The 23,592-nt window shown below is 39.7% G+C and overlaps 1 protein-coding gene across 11 annotated transcripts in view; it reads left to right on the forward strand.

The window, feature by feature from the left end:
* Positions 1 to 23,592, forward strand: part of tenm4 (teneurin transmembrane protein 4) — a 239,132-nt gene that overhangs the window by 54,368 nt on the left and 161,172 nt on the right. For all 11 annotated transcript variants that reach the window (XM_072691808.1, XM_072691809.1, XM_072691810.1 and 8 more), the window contains exons 2-3: positions 5,302 to 5,584; positions 10,496 to 10,768. In XM_072691808.1, coding sequence (XP_072547909.1) covers positions 5,362 to 5,584; positions 10,496 to 10,768 — 496 coding nt within the window. In that variant the 5' untranslated portion in view covers positions 5,302 to 5,361. The remainder of the gene's footprint in view (positions 1 to 5,301; positions 5,585 to 10,495; positions 10,769 to 23,592) is intronic.

The raw sequence follows: 23,592 nt of genomic DNA on the forward strand, positions 1-23,592 counted from the left end.
ATATTCACCTTGTCATGCAACCAGAAATAAATGGTAAAAACAGGGAAATATGTATTTGTTTTTGGCTCTAAAAAAAAGTTGAGTTTGTGCAATTGTTTATTGAATGGGAACTTCATCAATCAATGGCTCTGAATGTGTAATGAAAGCGAGACCTGAGTGCTGGATCATTTTATAGATATGCTATTAGCTGCCTTGCCGTGAGTGCACCGCAGGTGGTGTGTAGCAGCTACTCTTATACCGTGATTCTTTGCTTTTTTATCTGAATGGATTGTTTGAGTGCAATAGAAAATAGCCAGATAGTCAATTATCATGCTCTTGTCTTAGGGGAGCAAATAAGGTGTTGTCTAATTGTCCTACAGGGAGCGCAATAAGTTAAACAGAATTGGGGTTGGGTTGTTAAAAGATCCAGGGTGGATGCAGTAGCCAGCACTTTTGTTAGCTCTACTGTGGTCAATTGCATCTCCTCTTAGATTCTAGAACTGTGAAACGTCTCAGTACTGCTCACTATATTTAATGCTAGATAATTTATTGTTGCTCCCGCACATGTTTGTTCTTGAAACCAGCGCAATGTGTTGTTTTTTTGTTGTTTTTTTTTGCACCTGGGCTCCCCCTACAAATGGCGAGTGTAACTCACTTTTACACCACTGTCATTAATACAAATCGTGCTATGAGCTCCCCCTTGTGGACAGTTTGAGAGACACAGAACCATCAGGGAAAGTGAAAGAATGAATTGGACTGTGGGTAGGAAGATACTACAGGATTTTACATGAACATGACTTTACGCAGTATTGCGCAAATGTACATAGTGCAGTAGCCGGCGTGCTGAGCCTGTAGTGACCATTCTCTCTGTTACAGTCAGTGTACCATCAACATTGACTCAGAAGCTGTAATATTATGTAGTAATTTGCCCTTAATGTTGCTTTAACAACCTTTTCTACCCCCCCAACAAAACGTACACTTATGATATCCGGCATGATGATATCTCACATTACCTTAAAGTTAGTAAAACTGCTTAAAGCAACATGCTACTAATTTAGCACTTCATTTTGGAGATGCAGTGCTGATGTTTGTTAAGTTTTCTCATTTATTATTTATCTTATTACTGAAGATTGTGATCTCTAAATTCTCAGATTTATTCATTTTTATAAACATATCCAGTTTTTTTTCTTTTTTTGTTGTGATCCCTAAGGTGGGCAGGCTTGCCAAGTTTAACAAAAATATGTATGATAGATATTGCATAAATGCCATTCACTAGAAACAGAAACTCTCCATTTCTCCTGCAGCTGCATTTCCAAAATAGACCACTTGGGTGGAAAAATGTGAATCTGGCAACCCTGGCAGCTGGTTGGAGCACTGTACCAAACCATACAGCTTGTATTTCTACACAAGTATTTCTGTAGGTGCACACATTCACTGGCCTTGTCATACCAAGTATACATATTTTTGTCATGTAAACCCTATACCCATATCCTTACCTCAAATTCAGCGCTGGATAGCATTTGTTTATCTCCTGTTTAGGCCTGCAATGAAATCCTTTCCGTAAGTAAAGGAAGATCTGTTTTGTGACATTTTCAGCATGCTGTTGCAGTGTGTTGATATACAGTACAGGAGACATACATTTGTCTAGAATGTCCCGCACCCATGTTAACTTTCTCTCCATGTGTCAATCTTCAGTCAGTCGCACTTTTTCTTCACAACAGGGCACTGATCCAGGGTTCTCAGCATCTTGTTGGCATCTTGTTTTCAGCCACCGCTGAGCTCCAGGGATTAGATAAAAACAGACTAGACAGATTATTCATACTACCAAATGTGCTATCAAAGGAAAACACAGGGTGCGGATGTTTTCTCACTTTTTCTGATAACTCCAGCTTAAATTCTTAGCAGTCAGTCACGGCACACTCTTTACAAAAATATGCTTTCGCCGGAGCTGTCATGGCGCATGTGACGGCTGTTGGTTTACTGAAAGAACGGATCGCTTTCCCATGGCCTCAAAGGTACAACCTTACACATACCAGCTTTCCAATCACAAGGAGGAAGGCATATGTGCGAGACCGTTGTGGTTGTTCCTCTGAACCCAACTCTCTGGGATTTAAGACAATGCACAAGAACAAAACCCCCTTAAACTTCAGCATAAAGCCTCTGAACGAATTAGCATAGGCTCGAGGACCCTGGGTAAAAGCTAAAAAATTCGTAACCCAGAAGGTAAACGGTCTGAAATGCAGGGCCGGCAGCTGAAGGGCTCTTACGGGGGTTTAAGAGAAAGGCTGTTTTTGTCGATGACGGAGGTCCCCGCACAGAGGTCTCCAAGTCATTAATCACAGCCATCTTTTCAGCTGTCAGTCCATACAAAAGGTGACCCCAGTGCCAAAATGGGCTTGGCAATAAAAGAGGCCATTGAAGGGGGGGTTTGATCTAGTTTACTGTGGACAACTGCCCTAACTCAACACACTTGTAGTGTGCTAGCCCTAAAGAGCTTCAGGAAAAGAAAGAGCAGATTGTGAACTGGTCTGGTTCTTGGTTTTATTTGGGCGGGTGGGGCATTAAGTGTTGTGGTAGAGGTTTCTATCCATGAAGATTTACGATCCTTAATTTTGTGGAGGTTTCCAGCTCGTATAAACCTCAGCACCACCTCAAGTTATTATATTGTTCCAGTGTCGCTCTGTAGGACCAGTTGCAATGCTGTGGACTCCTCAGGTAGGGCTATGTATCGGCAAGAACCTAGCGATACGATGCGTATAATGATACAGGGGGTACGAGTCAGTAAATTGCGATATATTGTGACTCTGTTAGCAAGATGATATTTTTTTTAATCACCTTAGAAAGTCTATAGTATAAAAACACCATAATATGCATAAAATCTCGGTAAAAGAAACATGTCTAGAGGTCAGGGTTTAAACACAACACCAAAGAAACCACTGTCTCCACCAATCTTTGCATTTAAACTATTAACTATTAATCAATACTGTGTTTCTCAGAATCAATACAGTATAGCAAAACATAATATCATGATACTTTGATAAACTGATTTTTTCTTACACCTCTATCTGGTAGAGTAGCTGTTTAGAGAACCTACTGTATAAGGCAGCTTTAACAGACTAAGCATGGCTCTCAGCTCAATCCATTTCAGATAATTCGCTCCGTGCTGCATGACACACTTGATTTGAAGCCCAGCGATTGTGAAGAGCTTGACTGAAGCAAATGAAATGAATCAAGCAGGAAATCTCTGTACCTTAAGTGAGCCTCTGAGAAAACAATGACCCAGCCTCTAATCAACTTTATAAATCCACATCGACATGCCCTAAGCCTGTTCATGGGCACACAACACCGTTGGATAAGCTGCTAAGAGAGAATAGAAGAAGCCTGTAAATCGCTGTTCGGACCCGTGTGCTCACAGAGGCACCATCTCACTGCTGAAGCCGTTCATCTCTGAATTACAGTTGTCTTTTCACTATAGCTGCTGTAAATGTTACATTACTCAGTTACATTAGAGTACAGACTGTTGCGTGGCAGGCCTCCATCACAGAGGTATGATGTCCACACAGTTGTTTTTGTGTTTTGTTGATCAACAGATTTATCATTTATCATTATTTTTGATCATTTTATTTATTTAGCTTTTTGTTAAAGAAACATTATAGTAAAGTAAACCATAGTAAAGTATAGCAAAGTATACAAAACAAAAAGAATCACTTCATTATTGTCACGCAAAAAGCCTACTTATTTTTGTCATTTTTCACTTTTTGATATAATGTAAATTTGCAGTTGTTCTTTACATTGAGTCAAAATGTAGTAATGAACGGACAATAGAAATGTTCCAAAATGACTCAGAATAAAATCTTTTTACATTGACTTTTATTGAAAGTTCAGAAGGAAGTCCTTCTCTTTTGAAGCTGCCCTTTTGGAGATATGTTTTATTTTGTGTGGTAGCTACAATTTCTGCAATACAGCAGTGGTTTTGAAACTAGTCGTCAGAGACCCCCAGATGGTCCACATCTCAAATCACAACACATATGGATAGAGCAAAAATGTGGACCATCTGGCAGTCCCAAAGGACCGGTTTAAGAACCACTGCAATAGAGAATGAACTGAAATTTTGATTCACAATAAGGAATAAATTCATTCATTCTGTATTGGTTTACCATAGAAAATGAATTGATTTGTTCAGTCTGTGTACTAATACAGAGTCTGATTCACAGTGCAAAGCAGTTAATTTCAGTCAGTCTATGAATTCATTCACAATACCATACAGACTCATTTAATTCAGTCAGTCTGTAAAGTGATTCACAGTAGAGAATCAAATTATTTCATGTGTCTCTAAACTGATTCACAGTAGAGAATTCATGAATTCAGTCGGGTTAGGAATTGAATCACAGTAGAGAACCAGTTAATTCCATCAGTCTGTGAACGGATTATTTATTTCAGCCAATAAATTGATTCACAATTCATAATAATTCAGAATCATTTATTTGTATAAGTCTGGGAATTTAACCACCACTGCAGAGAAGCTGTTTCTGATGGAAGTAGAGGGGGCTCTATCACTGCTCTCAGCAGTGATTCACATTTTACAAACAACACCTGCCACTTAAAAAGCTGCTGGAAGTGCAGCACTTCTCTCTGAGGCTTGTTTGAAAAAAAGGGAAAAAACAGCGACTCAGACCATAAAGTATATAGCCCCAAGAATTGTTGCGCCGTATTTTATCAAAATGAATCCTGCTGGCTGGCTGCACTGGGTGCCTCTGAGTTTTTATCAAAGGCACTGCAAGTGCTGCAGTGTAACATAAAGGAAGTTTGGACCGGGACAGGAAAGATAAAGCATTATCGGAGGATTATCTACAGCAGTGTGCTGTCCTTGGTTTGATTGGTTTTGCTGACTATAGTGATTATATATAATCTTATCAATGACAGAATAGCAGAATTACAATTTTGAGTGTGTCTGAGTTTGTTTATGTCTACGTGTCTGATGCGCCTGCGAGTAAAACTCTATAACTTTTTCTTCTTTATGTTTGCATTGCATTGTCCCGGGTAAGCTTTTTCTATTAGAGACAGAGTGTTAGACTCTAAAATGACAATATCCTTTGGCAAAGAAACATATTGAAGAACTGAGGGTGCTTTTTTGATTATTTTAATGGAGAGATAGCTGAAGCACATTTCCAAAGTGACGCTGAGACTTAGTTTCCTGATTTGAGTGGCTAGATACTGGGTTATTTAACACTGTTTGACTGAACACACACTTGATCACGAGCAAAAAGTAGAAGAGAAAAAGAAAGATGCACCTAACCGTGACTCAATGGTTTTCTGTTGTAGAATCAGAGGGATTGAACTGGCTCCTTCCTCTTTGATGTGGAGAACCGAGACGTGCTGAACATGGAAGTGAAGGAACGCAGACCGTATCGCTCTCTGACGGCGCGGCGGGATACAGAGCGTCGCTACACCAGCTCATCCGCCGACAGCGAGGATGGCAAACTCAACCCCAAATCCTACAGCTCCAGCGAGACCCTCAAGGCCTTCGACCAGGACCCCCGCTTGACTTATGGCGGCCGCGTCAAAGAGGTGGTGCATCATGAAGTGGACGAGTTCGGCAGACAAGGTATGGACTAGAGAACCAGTGCTGAGGTGTACATCCCTTAAACCCATAAACCCATAATGTAAGGCACACAATTTCTGGCTCTAAAGGGTTACGAAAAGTGTACAGAGATAAAACTTCAGGATACTGAAGCGTAGCTGTCTTTAAAACCTTCAAATCAGCCGAGACATGTTTAGTAGAGGCTAATGTAGCTATAGCAATAGGAGGTTACAGAAACCAATTTAGCACTGTACAACCTGCCTGGCCCAATCAGCTACACTGGATTGTGGTAACAGTGCTAAAATGAAGAAGCAGATTTCATGGACCAAACATGCAATTACTCACTTACTGCATTCACCACATTAGCCCTGTAGTTCCAGTGCTAAACCAATGAAAACTTCCTAGTTATTCCGATCAATTGAAGGGGGTCTGTGAAAATCATTCCCATATATCCAAATAATCTATGTATGCATACGTTCGTCAATTTGTGGTAGATAACAGGATGCCATACAGTCAGAAACTACAAAAACGAGTCCATTTTAGATTACTTAACAACCCAACCCAGTTTGAGAGAAGTACATGTCGTTTTTCGTACAGCATTGTGAGTCCAGTGCTAAACTGAAGAAGCAGATTTCAGAGACCAAACATGCAATGGCTGATTTACTACACTGTTAAAATTGTAAGATCCTTAAGGAATAGGGAACTTTTTAAAGTTCTTCATTTTGAAACATCTTAAGGAACTTTGAGGAATCTTTGAGGAACCCGCAAGAAGGTGTTTAGAAGAATCTTTGAAGGTTCTTCATAGCACCTTAAGAGGTTCCCCTATAGTTTCAGACTGAAATGCTGAACCCCAAATGTTCCTCAAGGATCTTATACTTTTAACAGAATACATTCACCACATTAGCCCCATTAGCCTTGTAGTTCCAGTGCTAAACTAAAGAAGACTTCAGGCACCAGATGTTCATTCACTTCCTTTAGGGTTGGTGGAAAACTGTAACTTTTCTCCAAACTGTTCCATTTCAATTCAGCAGAGTCTGAGAAAATCATTGTCATCTATCCGCATTATCAGATTGAACATTTCTCCAGTTTTGTAGGCTGTAACTTATTCACTCTTGCTGGATGTAAGTCTACTCATTAGATCTCTCTGATCAGTAGCCGCACAGAGCTACTTATCATTCACATGTGTTCTTTTGATGAAGTTAAGAATAGCACAGTCACCTTGGTTTCAGGATCATTCTTCTCATTCATCCACCGCATGCTCAAGTAGATATCTGTTACATTTAGTTGTTGACATGAAAAGCGCTATAATAAGTAGCAGCGGGGGGGTTCGTCTTGCAGGCACGAGATAGGCGCCACGTCCCTCAGCTACGCTTCGCAGAGTGATTCCATTCAAGCAATTAAGAAAGACTGTGGTGAAGATTTGATCTGCCTTTAATATATTCCCTTCCACTCATAAAAAAGGCAGCGCCTAAAAGTTGAGAGATAAAAGGAGTGTTGAATGCAGCGTTGTAGCCCTGCCATTAGCCCAGCAGGAGTTTAATGAGAGGGGCTGAGGTGAATGCCAATTCGCGGATGTCTTTTATGACCTTCTAATGTGTCCAGCTGATGATGACCTGAAAAAATACCCACTTCCCCTCTGTGAATACTAAATGTATTGTAGCTTTCAGAGGCACTAACTGTTATTGCTGTCTGTCCTGGTCCTATCCTATACGTTTCTTAAGCTTTTAGACGGTAATCTGGACTGCTTCCTGACCCTTGATTTTAAAGGGCCCATAGCCTAATTTTTTTGTGGTTTATGTTTTAACGTTTCTGTTGCTTTAAGTTCCAGAAATGGTCATTATTCATTTTTATATGTCTATTTTAGAACCTTTCTTTTTCCTTTAGAATTAGAGAGGCTGTATTTGTTACTGCACCTTGAAGTTGGTTATAGGGTACATGGGCTCTGTTTTGATTGGCTGCCCTGTATTGTGTGTCATGTATTGTGTCAGCATCCAGAGCTGAAACACTCCTGAGAACTGCTACATGAACGGGCGGGGCTAAACTGTGGTAGTCTGAATAGGTGGAGATATGTAAATGAGTGTAAATCTTGTGACATTAGAGGAACGTTTTTTTTTTATTTCCCATATATTCCACTACATAGTTTCCCACTATTGCTACTACTTACTATCTACATGTTACTCATTACATCAAGGAGAATTCCGTTTTCCATGATAGTGGGCCCCTAAATTGTACATGGAAAATGCAACTAAGTGCATTGCTGGTGTTACTAAGGATAGTTGGATGTTGTGTTATCCATTGCATAATATATCTGCAATGCACTGTAATGCACTTTGCTACTGAAGGCCATTAGACATTTATCATGTTAAACAGTGGTATTCTAATACCATTAGAACACTAACTCAGTTGTAAGTGGATTAGTGGCCTAATATGGAGTGAGTTAGGAGATTGTATAGAAGAAGACCATCAGCATAGATGAGTGATGTATGTATATTTATGTACATTTTTTATTAGAATGGAGCAGGCTTGTGAGATCGCATGTTATGTGCTATTGTGCCACGCTGGTTTTCCACACCATCAGCACATTGTGTTTGAGCACGATTTTAGAGAGAAAGAGCTCAGAAACCTGTAGGCTAACTTTTCTCATCTTTATGGTTTGATAAATTGTGTTTTCAACCTTGATTAATATTATTATTAGGTGATTATTAATAGAACTTGGTTTTGTTTTTTGTTATTGTTCAGTTTGATGTAACCACAAAGTGAAAATAATAAATGCTTTGCGAGAGAAGGGGTTCTGTGCATGGAAAATACAATTTTTTTTAACATTCACATTTGTTTAACAAGCCCCACAGTGGTTTAAAACATGGGCCTTGGGCAGATACATAATTTTTTAAAAGACAGATAACATATTTAGACTGATAAGGCCTACAGTCTCTTAAAGCTGAAGCTTGTACATTTGTTCTGACATTTAAAGCACCCAACTTAATTGGCAGTAATAATAAATGCAAACTGTCGACAATTCACAATTGTCATTAAAGTCGGCTTAGTCTTAGAAAGAACTGTGGGAGTTTTTGAAGTGCTGCACTGTTAAAAATAAAGGTTCAGTTCTAAGACAATAACAGTTCTTAAGTAGGTATAGATCCTTTACATAATGTGGAGGTTTTACCCCAATCAATATGGTTTGATATCAGGATTGGTAGGAATGTACATATCAGAGCATCCACAATTTTTTGTGTTCTAATTTTTATTAAGCCATGCTGCTTTGCCATCAGCGGCCGGAGTCTGAAAGACCACAATTGGCTGTATTCTTTCTGGGTGGGGAGATGGGGCTCTCTCCCCTTATCACTTTTAAGCGATGTTGGCCAGCACAGGCATCTGTTAGCTGATGTGGTGGAGCTGGGAACCCAGAGCATGCATCCTCCAAGCATGTCCGCTGCCTGGCAATGCTACATCGGGGCAGTTCGAAAATAGGTGGTGTCTGGCTTTGGTCAAGTGTTGCTATCAAACTGACAAACACATTTTAGGGCTGTTGTTTAATGCTGTGTTTACATATCAACTGAATGGTTGATTTATTACTTGAGACCAAAAAATCACGCACAAGTTGAAAGTGTACTTTGTAAATGGTTTCTGATAGTGTGCTTGTAGTGTAAATTTAATGTGCAGATATTGAGTTCACCCCAGGCAAAGTCCACTGAAAAGCTGTTGACAGCCTGCTGGAAAGTAAATGTCTTTTTATTGGAATATATTTCAAGTTCTTTCTGTGAACATATCAATGTTTAGGTACTCTTCATCCTCATGCAAGTGTGCTGCCTGTGTAAACTGTATACATTAGATTTTGGGAAATGCCAAAGCTACAATAATTAACTTTCAGTGTTCTGTCTGTAGAGACTGAGCTCAAAGTTCTCACTGGTGGTTATGTATTAGTTAATTTTAGATATTTTTAATAAATCTGTCAATAAGATCTGTCAATGTGAATTTCACATGTGCACTACACTCTGACAAGTATAAGGTCCTTGAGGGAGATGTTTTGGAGGTTCCTCAGTTTAAAACTGTGGAGGAAACTCTTAAGGTGCTTTGATGAACCTTCAAAGAACCGTTTCCTTCCAAACACCCTTTCTTAAAGATTCCTTTATTGAATATACACTACATGGACAGAAGTATTGGGACACCTACATGCAGAGTTGGTCCCCCTTTGCAGTTCTAACAGCTTTCACTCTTCTGGGAAGGCTTTCTACAAAATTTTGGATTGTGTCTGACGGAGGTTTGGCCAATACATTCTGCAGAGCATTTGTGAGGTCAGACACTGATGTTGGACAAGAGAGCCTGGCTCGCAATCTCTGTTTTAGCTCATCTCAAAGGTGTTCGATGGACAGTTATCCTATTGCAGCACCACGCTAGAATTCAGTGAGCTCCTTAGAGCCACCCATTCTTTCACTAATGTGTGGAAAGGCAGACTGCATGGCTAGGTGCTTGATTTTACACTCCTGTTGCAATGAGACTAATTAAAACACTTGAATTCAGTGAATAAGAGGTGTGTCCCAATACTTTTGTTCATGTAGTGTATTCTGGAAGAAATTTGGGAACAGTAGTAATTAAAAGTAATTAAATTATAAATTATATAATGTAGTTTACTGTCAATTTAGAGTAATATGTCAGGTTTTCTGTGTTTCAGATGAAAAGCGTTTTAGATATTAATGTTATTATAATTTCTTAATACCCATATTGAATTTGGAATCCTCTACTGCTCCATTAATCATCCTGGACACAGCAAAAATCTCTTAATGCTTTGAAAGCTATGAAGCCTATCAAGGTGCAGAATGCTAAATGTAATATTATAGAAGTTTTCTACATGTTTTGCGGCCAGATTGGTTTAATGAGACTGTAGAATGGCTCTTAAAAGTGAAATAAGGAGTTATATATATGTTTATTTTTCTACAGGGACTGATTTCACTCTTCGTGATCTGGCCTTTGGAGAGCCTGTGCCTCCTCACGTGGCGGCGTACCGGCCGGACATGGGAATGCCCCACCGTGACTATTCAGTCAGCGTGGGCTCGGATGCTGACACGGAGACAGACGGAATAGTGTCCCCTGAACACGCAGTGCGACTCTGGGGCCGCAGCAACACCAAGTCGGGTCGCAGCTCCTGCTTGTCCAGCAGGGCCAACTCCAACCTGACCCTGACGGATACTGAGCACGAAAACACAGAGAACGGTGAGTGTCCGGTCTGCTCTTATTGCCAGCCTGCTGCATGGGGTGCAGTGATCTGGGGGTTTTCTCTGTCCCCCAGACGGAAGAGTTGGTGTTCCATGGTAATGAGGTTGGAATTATTTTTTTGGAAGCGGATTTTGTTGTGTTATAATTTTCCTTTTTGAATTGGTGGTGCTTTGAACCTGCAGCACTTCGGCGCTGCTTTTATGGAAATGAAGAAGGGAGTGTGATAATTCGGCCTAGCTCTTGTTTGTGACAAGCCTTCATAAATGCAGCTTTTTTGTGGTAGTTTGGGCGTGTGTGTGTGTGTTTTTTTTTCTTGCTGCTTTGCATTTTGATTGAAAAATGTCTTATAAAAGGCATAAACAAAACCTTTGGAATGTTTTGTAGACAACTAATATGTCTGGTCAAGGCATTTTTGCACAGTGTCCACTTGATTTTTACTTATTAACTAATCATATTGCTGTCACAAATTATCTCCATTTTTGCAGTTTTTCATTTTTTTACATAATTTGAATCTGGAACCTGTTCTTTACATTGTGTCCATATTCTGTGATGAACGGACCAATAGAATTGCCCCTAAGGGACTTGGAAGGAAATCTTTTTACACTGACTTCCATTAGAATTTAAGAAGGTTTTTTCCTTCTTCTGTAAAGTTGCTATTTTGGAGATACGGTTTTGCGTCTTGTCTGCTGTGGAATGTGTGGGTTTTCCTGCATGCTGGCAGTGACCTTGAGTCACGTGGCGGTGGGTTTACCCAGTCCGGCCCCTCACGCACTGTGGCAACTGTGAAACAAATTGGACAGCGAGATGAGTCACCCCCCCACACTCTCGTAATTGTTTTTAGATATTTCAGCCCCAACCCTCCAGACATTTGGAATGAGCCAGCGCATCATTTTACATCACAGCCTTTCCTAATGCGTTAGCTTGACTAAGGCCTAGTTTAAAAGAAAATGCCTCAAGAAAGTCGTTTCACCACTAAAACCCTTTTCTTACCCAGAGCCAAATCAACATGAATAGATATTCAGCCGTCCGTTTAACTCACTATGAGTTTTTTTTTTTTTTGGCAGTGTTAGTTTGTGAGTAAATATTGGCCTGTCTCTGCGATTGGCAGTAATGATTTCCTCAGTATGTATGCCGAGATGCAGTAAAGCTAGCAGGTGGCAGGTGCCTCCTCATGACATCAGTGCCCCAAATAGACTGGGCAGCCATGACGGATCCATCTTCCTGAGGCCTGGTGGTTCTAAATTGCCCTCAAGGGCCCAATGAGTCTCTTTGCTTGCATGGAAGGTCACCATGCTCTGAGAACTTGTCACCATGAAACATGTCAAGTGCAGAGCCTGATTAAGCTAGGTAGAGGGCAGAGAGGCACGGGGAGACGTGTGCAATCTGGAGGAGAAGTTGCATGCGGCGGTCGGTCAGAAGAGCTGGACTTCCAGAGCGGTTTGATTGTATGATTAAGATATGTAATGCTGTGTCTAGTGGAGCTAGGTGTGAGCTACATACTCAGTTCCATGATACTCAAGTTCAATAGCAGTCCCTGTTGGAATCTTTTGCCACTTTAAAAATGTTGTTATTTGATCAATAATAATAATAATAACATTTACACAATGAATTTCAATGCTATACATTCTTATCTTTAGATATTCCCAAAAAATCAGTATTTTTATTGAAGGTTCCTGGTATCACAGAGATTATTTGAAACCTATGAAATATTGATTCCAAACTTTGAACACTTGTGTATATATCCTGATATTTTGTTAGGGCAATGTAATCACGGTTAATCATGTGGCTTTCTTAGGAAATTGAGATTAGTTAAAAATGTGTCATTTTTAACATGTTAACACTTTACCCCAATATGAGAAAAATGGCAGGTCTGCTTGCTGCTTGGCATCGGCAGCTGGAGCCTGAGAGAGCACAATTTGCCATTCTGTCTTTGGTTGGGTAGATCTATCTCCCCACATCACATCACCCTCAGTGTGAAGTTGGCCAGCACAGGCGTCTGTTAGCTGACATATCAGAGCTGGGGACCCGGTGCTTTCCTCCGAACATGTTGGCTGCTCAGTGATAATGCATTAACAGCATTAAAGTCATTAAGGTTATTGTGTGGCAGTGGCAATTTATGATTAGTATACTATAAAAAGTGATGTTTCCGTTTCATTGAACTGTATTACCCACCCTCAAAATCTAAGATCAAACTCAGGGTGGGAGTGCTGATCTAGGATCAGCTCTTGCTTTTCATATCCTAATGAACAGAAGAAGTCATTTGAGCAGCAGAGATGTAATCCAAGATCAGTGCTCCTGCTGTGAAATGCTTTATAAACATGCATTTTTCCCTCCATTTCCTTCAGCGCAGCGTTAGAATTCCTCGATTTTATGAAGAGCTTATTATGATTAGAGTTGTGCTCAGAATACCAATAAGGCAGTGCATTGTAATACTGTTCTCAATGCATGGATATAGTCACACACCTGTATCAATATTTATATAAGGTGTTTTTCTTTCATAAAATTTTGCTTTTATCTACAGTCTGTTTTTTATTTCCCTTGGCTGGCTCAGTGCTGTTTATTTAATTTGACTTGGTGCAGAATGAAGACCCAGTGCGGTGCTCCAACATCTGTTTTCTTTTTACAAAAATGAGAAAAAAATCTAAATCAGGTTCTTATGAATATCAGATCGTACTGTATTTTGACCTCAGTAGAGTGATAAGTAGCAGCCATAACCCAGAACAAACTGATATCCTAAACAGTCCTAGTATATGGTTGATGTCACGCAAAAAACTATATATATTTAAAGTAGGAACTTTACAGGAAAAAAAAAATGTTTTGTTAAATGATTTTATTTTATTTTATTAAGTCATTCTGGAGCATTTCTATTCATCATCAAATCTGAAACAGTGTAGAAAACAAATGCTCTGTTCCAGACAAACTAACCAAGTCAAACTTACCAAGCCTGATTTTTTTCTACTACTCTGTTCTCTGAGCGATTCTATAGAAGAACCACTCTTAACTCCCTAAAGAAACATGTTGGTAGAGGAGGTTTGTGAGGAAGAAGAACTTTTTAAAGGTCTAAAGAACCGTCACTAAGAACCAACTCTTTATCAGTGCATCTTTTACAAGTTCTTCACATTTACACAACTCCTATACAAACATGTTTCCTAATGGAACCAAAAGTGGTTCTTTGAGCAATGCCACATTTGTAGCACCTTTAGGAGTTTGAGGGTCATTTTCCCAGACAGAAATAAGGTCTAGTCCTGGACTCTGATGTAAATATAATTAGCTTTTTTCAATTTAATGGAAGAGTTAAAGGATTTAGTTTGAAGTCATTTTGGAGCATTTCTATTGGTCCATACATCATGAAATGTGGCCAATGTTAAAAAGCAACTGCCAGATTCAGATTATGTCAAGAAATAAAAATTGAAGGTACAAGGTTTTTGCTTTACAGTGACCTTAAATTATTATTTTTTTATTTGGAGCACTGACTTATAGGCATTAAACATGTGTTTGTTTTTAAGATAATCTAGTTTATGACCTTGTTTTTCAATAGCCTGGAAGTCTGCAGCGAGGCTAATCCTTAATCATTCTCTCATTTAAAATGTAACTCATGCGTTTTCTGTCTGATACAGTCTGAAAGAGCCCTTAGAAGCCACACGTCAAGAGCCTGGCAGCAAAATGCTAATTGTGCACAGTCTCTCAGAAAGCCTGGGAGCAGATTTATGTGTGGATTCTGGTGTGAGTGTGTGCATGTGTGAAAGAGGGCATGATATGTATATTAGAACCTTATTCACTGGTTCCCTTTAGTGCTGGGTTAAAGAGTGCAACTCAACATACACTGATTACTCTGTGAAACACAGGCCTTCAGATTTAAACCTTAAATCCAGTTTCCAGTTCTGGATTTTATTCCTTCTGGAGGTTAAGGAAGTTAATGTAATCCATTGGCCGCATAGTGGAATGGAAACTGGATTCAGTATCCATATTAATATTTTTTCGTGAGATGTTTGGAAGATGGATTTTAGTGCAGTGTTTTTTAACCCTCCTTCTAGAAAGCAGCCTTTCTTCAGGTTTCAACTTCCACAGATCTAACACACACAGCTCAGTCAATCAAGGCCTTCTGAAGGCAGTAATTAATTGGACCAGGTGATTAGGTTCAAGAAGGTAGCTCTCCAGGTACAGGGCTGGAGACCACTGGTTTAGTGTTGAGTTTAAAGATTGAGAAAAGCAGGCTTGATCAATAAAGAACATGACCTCTAAGTCACAACAGAATTTTTTCGAAATTTTTTTCTTTAAGAAACCAGAAGTGGTTCTCTGAGCAATGTCACATTTGCAGCACCTTGTGGATTATGGGTGAGATTTCCAATAAAGATCTAGGCCTAATCCTGGATTACCTTGTTTTGCTAATGGTGAATTTTCATTCAGCATGCTGTGTAGTCCAGTACTAGGCAAAATCCATTGTCTGGGAAACCAACCCTTAGAATCTAGATCACTGCTGTTTGTCCGTAAAAGACCGCACCTTTCAGATAGCTCTTTATTCCAGTCGTCCAAGCAGAAAGATCACTTACACTCCCCATATAATCAGGGAGCACCTAATAACATACATTTTCTATATGGCAAGTTCATTAAAATCCATTCAGCTGCTCAGCTTGCCCGGTAATCTCTTTACATCAACAAGTCATTTACTTTGTTATTCAAACCGCAAGGCTCGTTCTCCATCTCCCCATGTGGAGCGTATTCCACCTGAGGTATAATACATGCAAATGAGAAAAAGATAGTTCTGCCTTAAATATTCAGTACTGCAGGTTTCACTGTTCTTAAGAGGCTCGTTTTTATTCAGCTTCCAGTTACATCTGTATATGACATGATATGATATTACGTGAAGATGCTTTAAGAAGGATGATCTCAGCTTTTCCTTCTATTTTAAAAGCTATAGTCTTTAAAATAGACTAGTTTGATATGTTGCACAGAAACATGTAAACTGTGTACAGATCTTTTCATATTTAGATTCATGCTCTGCCATTTAGCAATTAACATCCAATTTCCTCGCTACACACCAAGCACCATGTTCTTTATCAAGGAAACAAGTCCTTGATTAAATGAGCCACTCAATCCATTAGTTGACGTAGACATGAGTCTATGTGTATGTGTGTGTGTGTGTGTCTGTGTAAGTGTGTGTATGAGCCACCAGAGTGGTTTTGAAGTAAAATGTTTCGTTCCAGATGATCTTACCAAGTCAATTGTTGACAGTGTTGGTAACAGGATCCAGATGTCTGTAGTGTTTAATGCCTCTAAATCTAAACTGTGTGTCATGTGGTAACTTGCCATTGAACTGGCCTTATTTAACTGAACAGTTTATTAGAGCTGAATGAATTGCTTGTGACCACATGATTATTATTATTATTTTTTAATGCTGAATTTCTTTCATGCAACTGTGTTTAAAGCAACACTATGTAGCATTTTGACATTATAATAACAGCTTCAAGATTATTGTGATGCTCTTCTGACTTGTGAAAGGGAGAATAGCTTTGCTATTGTTGCTACTTCAGGCTCAGCATGCTGCTAACTGCAATGGAATCGTGGAGCTTCACCCAATACTTTTGAGATGATTTGGGGGTTGGGGATGAGACGGGGTGGTGAAAGCCTTCACTGGACAGTAGAGACAGTTGCTCCAACGAAAGCAGGATAAACTCTTTTTATTAATACCCTTGATTTGAGAAGAAACAATGAATGAGCAAGTCCACGACCCAACATTGTACAAAAACAAGCCTGTGAGTCTGAGTGTGTGTCTGTGAGCATGTGTCACCTCTATCTTCTGGCCCTTATGTCTGAGTAGTTTCCCTACGGCAGTTACCGCCACGGCCCATTGCTGAGTCACTCTGATCCTACACAGGCAGATTCTATAGCAGCCAGACGTGATCTAGAACTGAAGGCTGCTCTGGGCAATACACAGCCAGTCCCAACCACCAGCAGCGGAGCCTACAGCTTTCACAGCGACCTATTCCGAACTCCATGGCCTCCTTCTTGACTGCAGCTAAGCCCAGCTAAGTCTCATAGATAGATAGCTGTTCTATTAGCAGGATCAAGCTCATTCACATGCAATGGAAGAACTGGAATCGTTACTGAAACACAAGAAACCTCAAATCGAGGTTTGTTTTTACACATTTCTCTCTTTGCTTTTCTTTCTTTCTGCCTATGGACAGAGGATCTGACTGAGGCCTGTTTGAATTTAACCAGCTTCAAACTGTAAACACTTCATAATCAATGTAATCTTTGTCTGTGCAGTGTTTCATTCGAACTTGGTCAGCTGGGAAATCTGAGGTTGCATCGATTGGCAGGATATTTTTGGTGAGGGCCACATCACAGAGTAACATCAGAAGTGATATACAAACGTTTGGCCATTGGGGATGAATTGAGCGCAAATTAAAAGGCTTTCACAAAATAGTTCCAGAAGGTCGTGAAGGCATTAAGATTGTGGCTGTATTATAAGGGCTACTTTAACAGCTAATCATTGGAAGTGCTCTTGCAAATGCATGTATTTTAAAAAATACATATATTCGGCTTTGAAACAGATTGGGATTAGGGATTCACCCTGACATGGGAATCTAGTCTTATCAGTAGGTACTTGCTTTAACCTTTGTGTAGTCTTAACATTCTGAATACATCCATTGTCCTTATGGTCAAAAATCAGCTAAAAAACATCTATTTTCTAGCTTTCTTGGAAGTGGGGTTGCTCTAGGAAAAGTCATTCTATTTCACGCTGAAAAAAGATAATTTAGGGGTTTTCCTCTACTGTTAAACATGGTGGTGTGTCATTTTTGACCCTTAAGACAACATTAGGGTTCGAAATTATGACCAGCATCAGACACCATTACATTTGACCAATATTTTAAGACCTATATTTAATGGTTTCCTGTATTGTACCTCGTAGTCTGGGTTGGAACACTCCTTATAACTTCAGTGTGACAGGGCGGGGCTAAACTGCTGTAGGCTGAATAGGCAGATATATGTGAATGCCATGTTTTTGTGACATTACTTAAACAATGGATTGAAAAATATTTTTTTTCTAGGTTTAATCATTTAGACATTTTAAACAATATTTATATTTTATAGGTAAACATGGTTGAATTTGTGTGATTCAAATTTGTGAAGTAATTGCAAATGAACGAGACGTGTTCCATCAACACAGATATTGACAACATATGTAAAATAATAGAATACAAACACGTGGCACTTGATGTAAACACGAAAAGTTGGAAAAAGGCCCTTTTAGTGATGCTGGGCTAAGGAACTTTCTGAACCCAACAGAAATAACTGCTACGTTTGTTATTACAGCTAATCCTTTATAGAAAAACAATTTGGTGCTGGAGTTGACAGGTATACTATATGGACAAAAGTATTGGGACACCTGCTCATTCATTGTTTCTTCTAGAATAAAGGGTATTATTAAAAAAAACAGTTGATCCTGCTTTTGTTGGAGTAACTGTCCAGAAAAAGCTTTCCACCAGATTTTGAAGCATTGCTGTAAAAATGTTATGCAATTCAGCGACAAGAGCGTTATTGAGGTCAGATTGTTGTATGATTACCACTCCTTATCCACCCCCAACTCCACCAACTCGTCTGAACTGAAATGTATGGGATGGAGAACCATCATTCCACGGAACACAGTTCCACTGCTCCACAGCTCAATGTTGGATATTAGGCATGGTGCCCGTAGGTTCATGTTTATCTGCTCCAGATAAGTTCTATTCAATTAGCACTGCTTCTCTACAGGGACTAGACCAGCTGTGTGTATGCTTTGCACATCTGTGTCAGTAATGGGTACAACTTAAAGTAGCTGAATGCATTCATTAGAAGAGGTGTCCACAGACATTTGGACATATAGTGTATATACATGAAAAGTATCTGACATCGGCCCACAACTCCTATATCTGTGCATTTCTACATATCGCATTGGAATTCCCAATTATATGAAACTTTTTAAACGCCCTGTTAGCAGTTTCCTTATGACCTTCTCTATACACCACTGCACCTGTCCTTCACAGTTCCTATAGCCTTATTTCCCATTATAGCCAAACGTCTAACTATAGGACAGCATTCTATTGTTTGAAAAAAATCCGGTGGGAAAATGATGTAAGGGGACGCGGAGCGGCATGTGCTTCGAAAATGAGGGCTGGGATACATGATTGCAGCGCGATTTCGTCCTGCTCCATCCATTAGCATGTTTTCCCTCACAGGCATATCGCTGATAATGTGCTGATGTGATCATGCTTTAATGCCTGCTACAGGGGAGCAGGCACTGATGTAGCGCTATCAAAAAGCAAAAGCTGTTGATTAGCATCTCTGCCTTTGTCTATTGGCACACGCCGTTCATGGTTGTCTGTGTAAATTGGCAGCGTGATGCCAGCGGTGATGTTCAGTGACAGCCTCTCCGGTTCTTTAGAACAGCAGTACGAACTTGAAGGGCGAGAAGGCGTCACAGATCAGTGAGATGTTTTTGATGTTCGTGCACCATGTGCATTACAAAAACGCTTTCCTTTTTTGTGTGTGTTTGTTTGAGCAGGAAAACTGAAACAGGTTAATCTGAGCGAACATGCCTGTGCGCTGATGCTCTGCAGAGGCCATGTCAGGTGTCACAGCTGGGGTTCAGAGCTTGCCGGAAACTTTGAGGTGCTGAAAGATTTAGGTTAAGAAGAAAGACTCCGGGGAAGAGAAGCGTGTTTAGCTGCGATTGGGGGAATGCTCTGAAAAACGCAGTTGTGCTTGCAGTGACTTCCCACTTAGCCTGCAGTGGCTTCCCTCTTAGTGCTAGCAGCTAAGTAGGAATTCTGTGTGATCTTTCAGATGTCCCATATTTGATTATCACCAGCATTTTGGCCTTTAATGACTTGCTTGCACTCATTTGGGAAAATGTATTTCGGGAAACTATTTGCTAATGGCCTGAGTGTCCTGCTGTTTTGCAAGCCTGCCACAGATTGTCCATCACATTTCCTTGGTGGTGTTAGAAAATGCCATGTGCTGCAAATGCCCAAAATATAGTTTCTCCTTTTCTGTCCATTTAAAGAAGACCGGAGTTCACTTTTCTCTTCTAACACCAGACTTATGAAATTTCATCTATGATCCACTGCTTGAGCCACGCCCACCTGAAGTGCTTGATACGTGGAGCGGCACTTTTGATGCTAGCTCCATATTTAGCATGGTGCGTTCCCTCCCGCGCTCTCCCCCTCGTCCTTTGAACTTGTTCCCCAGAGCCCTGCCACTATTAGGAGCCCGCGGAGTGAAGTTAAATCAGATTCCCAATTAGATGAGACTCATCCTGTTAGAGGAGCGGATTCATTAGGGCGTGATGTACAGCTGGGTGGCAGAGCACTAACGGCAGAAGGATGAAGTTACAGGGCCTGACCTTGAACAGACTTGACGGGATGAGACACGTGGCCACCCAGACAGAAAACGACACAATTTTTCCCAGATGAAATCTCCCTCAAGGGCTCTGATTGGAAACAGGATGCTATTGATTATATTTGCTCTCGAGTAATCAGTCAGTTTATTTGACAGGTAATTGAGTAATCAGAGCTTCTTAAAAAAAAGGCCAAACAATGAAAAGACTCATAACTAGTAATAACTAAATGGCCTAGCCTTCCAAAAGTGCACCATGTTAAACAGTAGAAAGCCTTTAAAAGGACCTATAATAAATGGGTGATTCATCAACAGGGGGCTTTTCTACCATCTTAAATAAAATATATATATATATATATATTAGCAATAATTTTGTCATTTAGTCTATTCAATTTTGGCATTTAGTCTATTCAAGCTGGCTGAGGTTATTCTTGGATAAATAGCAAAGCACTTTTGAAAGTCACTCTGGATAAGAGCTTCTGCTAAATGCCTTAAATATTAAATGTAATGTAAATGATAACATTTACATGCTTTAAAGTAAAGACTTGATGATTAGCTTAGACTGTACAGAATAAAATTTTTTATTTAAAAAATCCAGGTAATTCCTAAGGGTTTACTTACTTTTAGGAAGTACTGCAATTAACTTTGCAATTAACATTCATTTCTAAAATAAAAAAAAAATAAAAAAACTGAAACTGATGAAACTGAAAACCTGTGTCATTACCATCACAGCATGTTATGTATTAATAATCATTATGGAAATCATAATGATTCTGGTGCATCATTCTGTCTGTTGGTGGTGCAAAAAGAATATATAATTAAAACCCAAGCTATTTATTCTATATTTCCAGAATTAATGTATGACCTGGTTGGAAAATGTTGGAGTCACCCAAATGAAAAAAACATTGTGTGGCAAAGCCTGTTTATAACTGTGTGTGTCCATCAGTTTCTGTAGGATAATTGAAATTTAATTACCAATTACCAATGTTTAATTTCACCAGTGTGTTAAAGGACAGTGGCTGCTGTTGCTGAGTCCCAATCTGATGAATCTCCTTTTTTACAAATGTGACCAATGCAACACTGAGCTGCTTGCAAGCCAAGCAAGCCAAGCATTTTGCTTGATCAACCCCTACCTTTTACGTTCACATGCATTAGGATTGGTCTTAAGCTTTGTGCATTTACCCCCAATTTAATTTTGTGAACTAGTCATACCTGCTTACACCAAAACACATTGTGCTTAATACAATTGCAGACTAAAGGAAGTCATGTCCAGGCCTTTGATTAACAGATTAGCCTGTGCTGTGGGTAACATGAGGCCTCTTATGGTTCCTTCCTAAACATAGCTTGTTTTATTTTTGGAAATTAAGATGTAAATGGGTTTCCCTTTTAGCAGGACATTATCTCCGTCAGCTTCCCTGGAGGCGCATATGGTGTTTTGGTGTTCTAAGTAATACCACATTTTAGCAAACACATCAAAAGCGCTCGGTCACAAACGCTGCGCTTTGTAGTTATTATAAAAATGCCTTTATTTTATGCAGCGGTCCACTTCTTAAGATAGTTTACATCTTAAATGAATTCAATTTGGGAACCCTAATGCTGCAGACCTTTTAGCGTCTTATGTGGTTCAAAAAATGCATGACGTTCATTTATTTGCCGCTGGAGTTGCTCACTAGCTCCATTTGGGATTATCCAGGTCAAAAACCATTGGACAACTTAAAAAAAAACCCAAAACATTACTGTATGTCTTGGAAACCTCAAAGTTCAGCATCCAAGCTGATTCTCGTGCTAGCTGTCAAGGACTGCAGAAAAACCAGTCACGCTCACATTTGAGCCTAAGCATTACTTCAAAGCAGCCACCAGAGAACTGCTGACTCTGGTTCCGATTAATCACACTCTTGAGTAGTGTGTTTCTTTTTTTTTTTCAAACACATTTTTATTTATTTGTTTACTCCTATTTTGGCTGAGGCTTTTCCTCAGATGGAGGATTAGCAGAGTTAGTGCTGGCTCATTTGAAAGCTCATTTTGAGAGTTTAGAGGCCCTGGTGGACAATGCAGGTCTGCTATCAGCTGCGCTCCATAACCACTCTCCTCCGTCTACCCGCCGTCTGCACACCGGCAAGCCTATCACAACCAAGAGACTCTCTGTAGGGCTGAGTCCACATCCCTGCCATAACTGTTCGTCTGTAAGAATAACAGTTTACTGAACTATGAACCCAAAAATATCGCTCTCTATTATTAGTCTGATGCAGCCCTGTTGCTAGGGTTATAACACTGTCGCCTTTATAGATGAGAATATATTTCTGCATGCGTCTCTGTACGAGGAAGTGCTCATTCGTTAATGTATCTTATTAAACACACTTTGATGTAATGGTACTATCCAAATTTAAAGGTTCTTCACACTCACACGTCTCTTTTCCAAAAACGTCTCTTCTATGGCATCACTCCAAAAACCTTTTCGTTGCACCTTCATTTGTAAGAGTGTAAGATCAGAGCTTTTTCTGTTCTGTGGTTAATATTAGCTAGAACTCAAATCTTTATCTGTCATCTGCTTAATGTGTTTCTGCATATCAAAATGACAGACATGCATTATGTATCATACATCTCAAAAATGACTGTAATTAAACGTTATCTGACTGACATCAGAATCTGTGCCATCTAGCCTTGTGCATGTGGCTTCCTGCATGAAAAATACAGTCCTCCTTCTCTCCGTAGATATGAAATATGAGTCAGGCTGCGGAATGAAATCTCTGAAATGGTGCAATACGTGCAACTCAAGATGAATTAAGCATTAGAGTGAAGGGAGACTGCTTTTACAGCACAGCCCGTTCTGAATTCCCCTGCACTTCTTCTGTTATTAAATTGTCTTGGCCTAAAGCAACTACGTGCCTTTAGCCACAGATAATGGTTACACTTTCATTACGGAATAATTGAAAACACAGAGGAGGACTGCATAAATGTGTTTCCTAGTGTTCTACTTCCATTCCAATGAAAGGTAATTACCCTGTGACATCAAAACTTGCTGTCTCCTGCACCTGTTTGCTTTCACGTACCGAGCCCCATAGCAAATTCGAAGCCTGTTCAGATTAGCGAAGTTTTGATAGATGAAGTTTATAAATGCAGCCTTGAAACAAGGATTACTTGCCTTTAGAGAAGCTGAAGACAAGTCATTTAACACAGTCACTCTCGGCATGAATTAAACATATAAAAGACTCTAATAAAAATCTCTTCATTTGCCCGTACAGCCTGTATAGGAGTTGTGCAGCAGTCCTAGTAATTTTAAACGGCCTATATACTATACATTTTATTTAGAATCCCTCGGGTTATTACATTTACATAACATTTGTGTAGGTTTATTTACTGAGGAAAGTTTCCTCATCCCTTTATCCCTGTAAACTGTAAACTGGCTGTTTTTGTTACTGTGCCTTGAAGACATATAGAATCAG

Source organism: Salminus brasiliensis, chromosome 11 (assembly GCF_030463535.1).
Source record: "Salminus brasiliensis chromosome 11, fSalBra1.hap2, whole genome shotgun sequence".
Classification (NCBI taxonomy): Eukaryota; Metazoa; Chordata; class Actinopteri; order Characiformes; family Bryconidae; genus Salminus; species Salminus brasiliensis.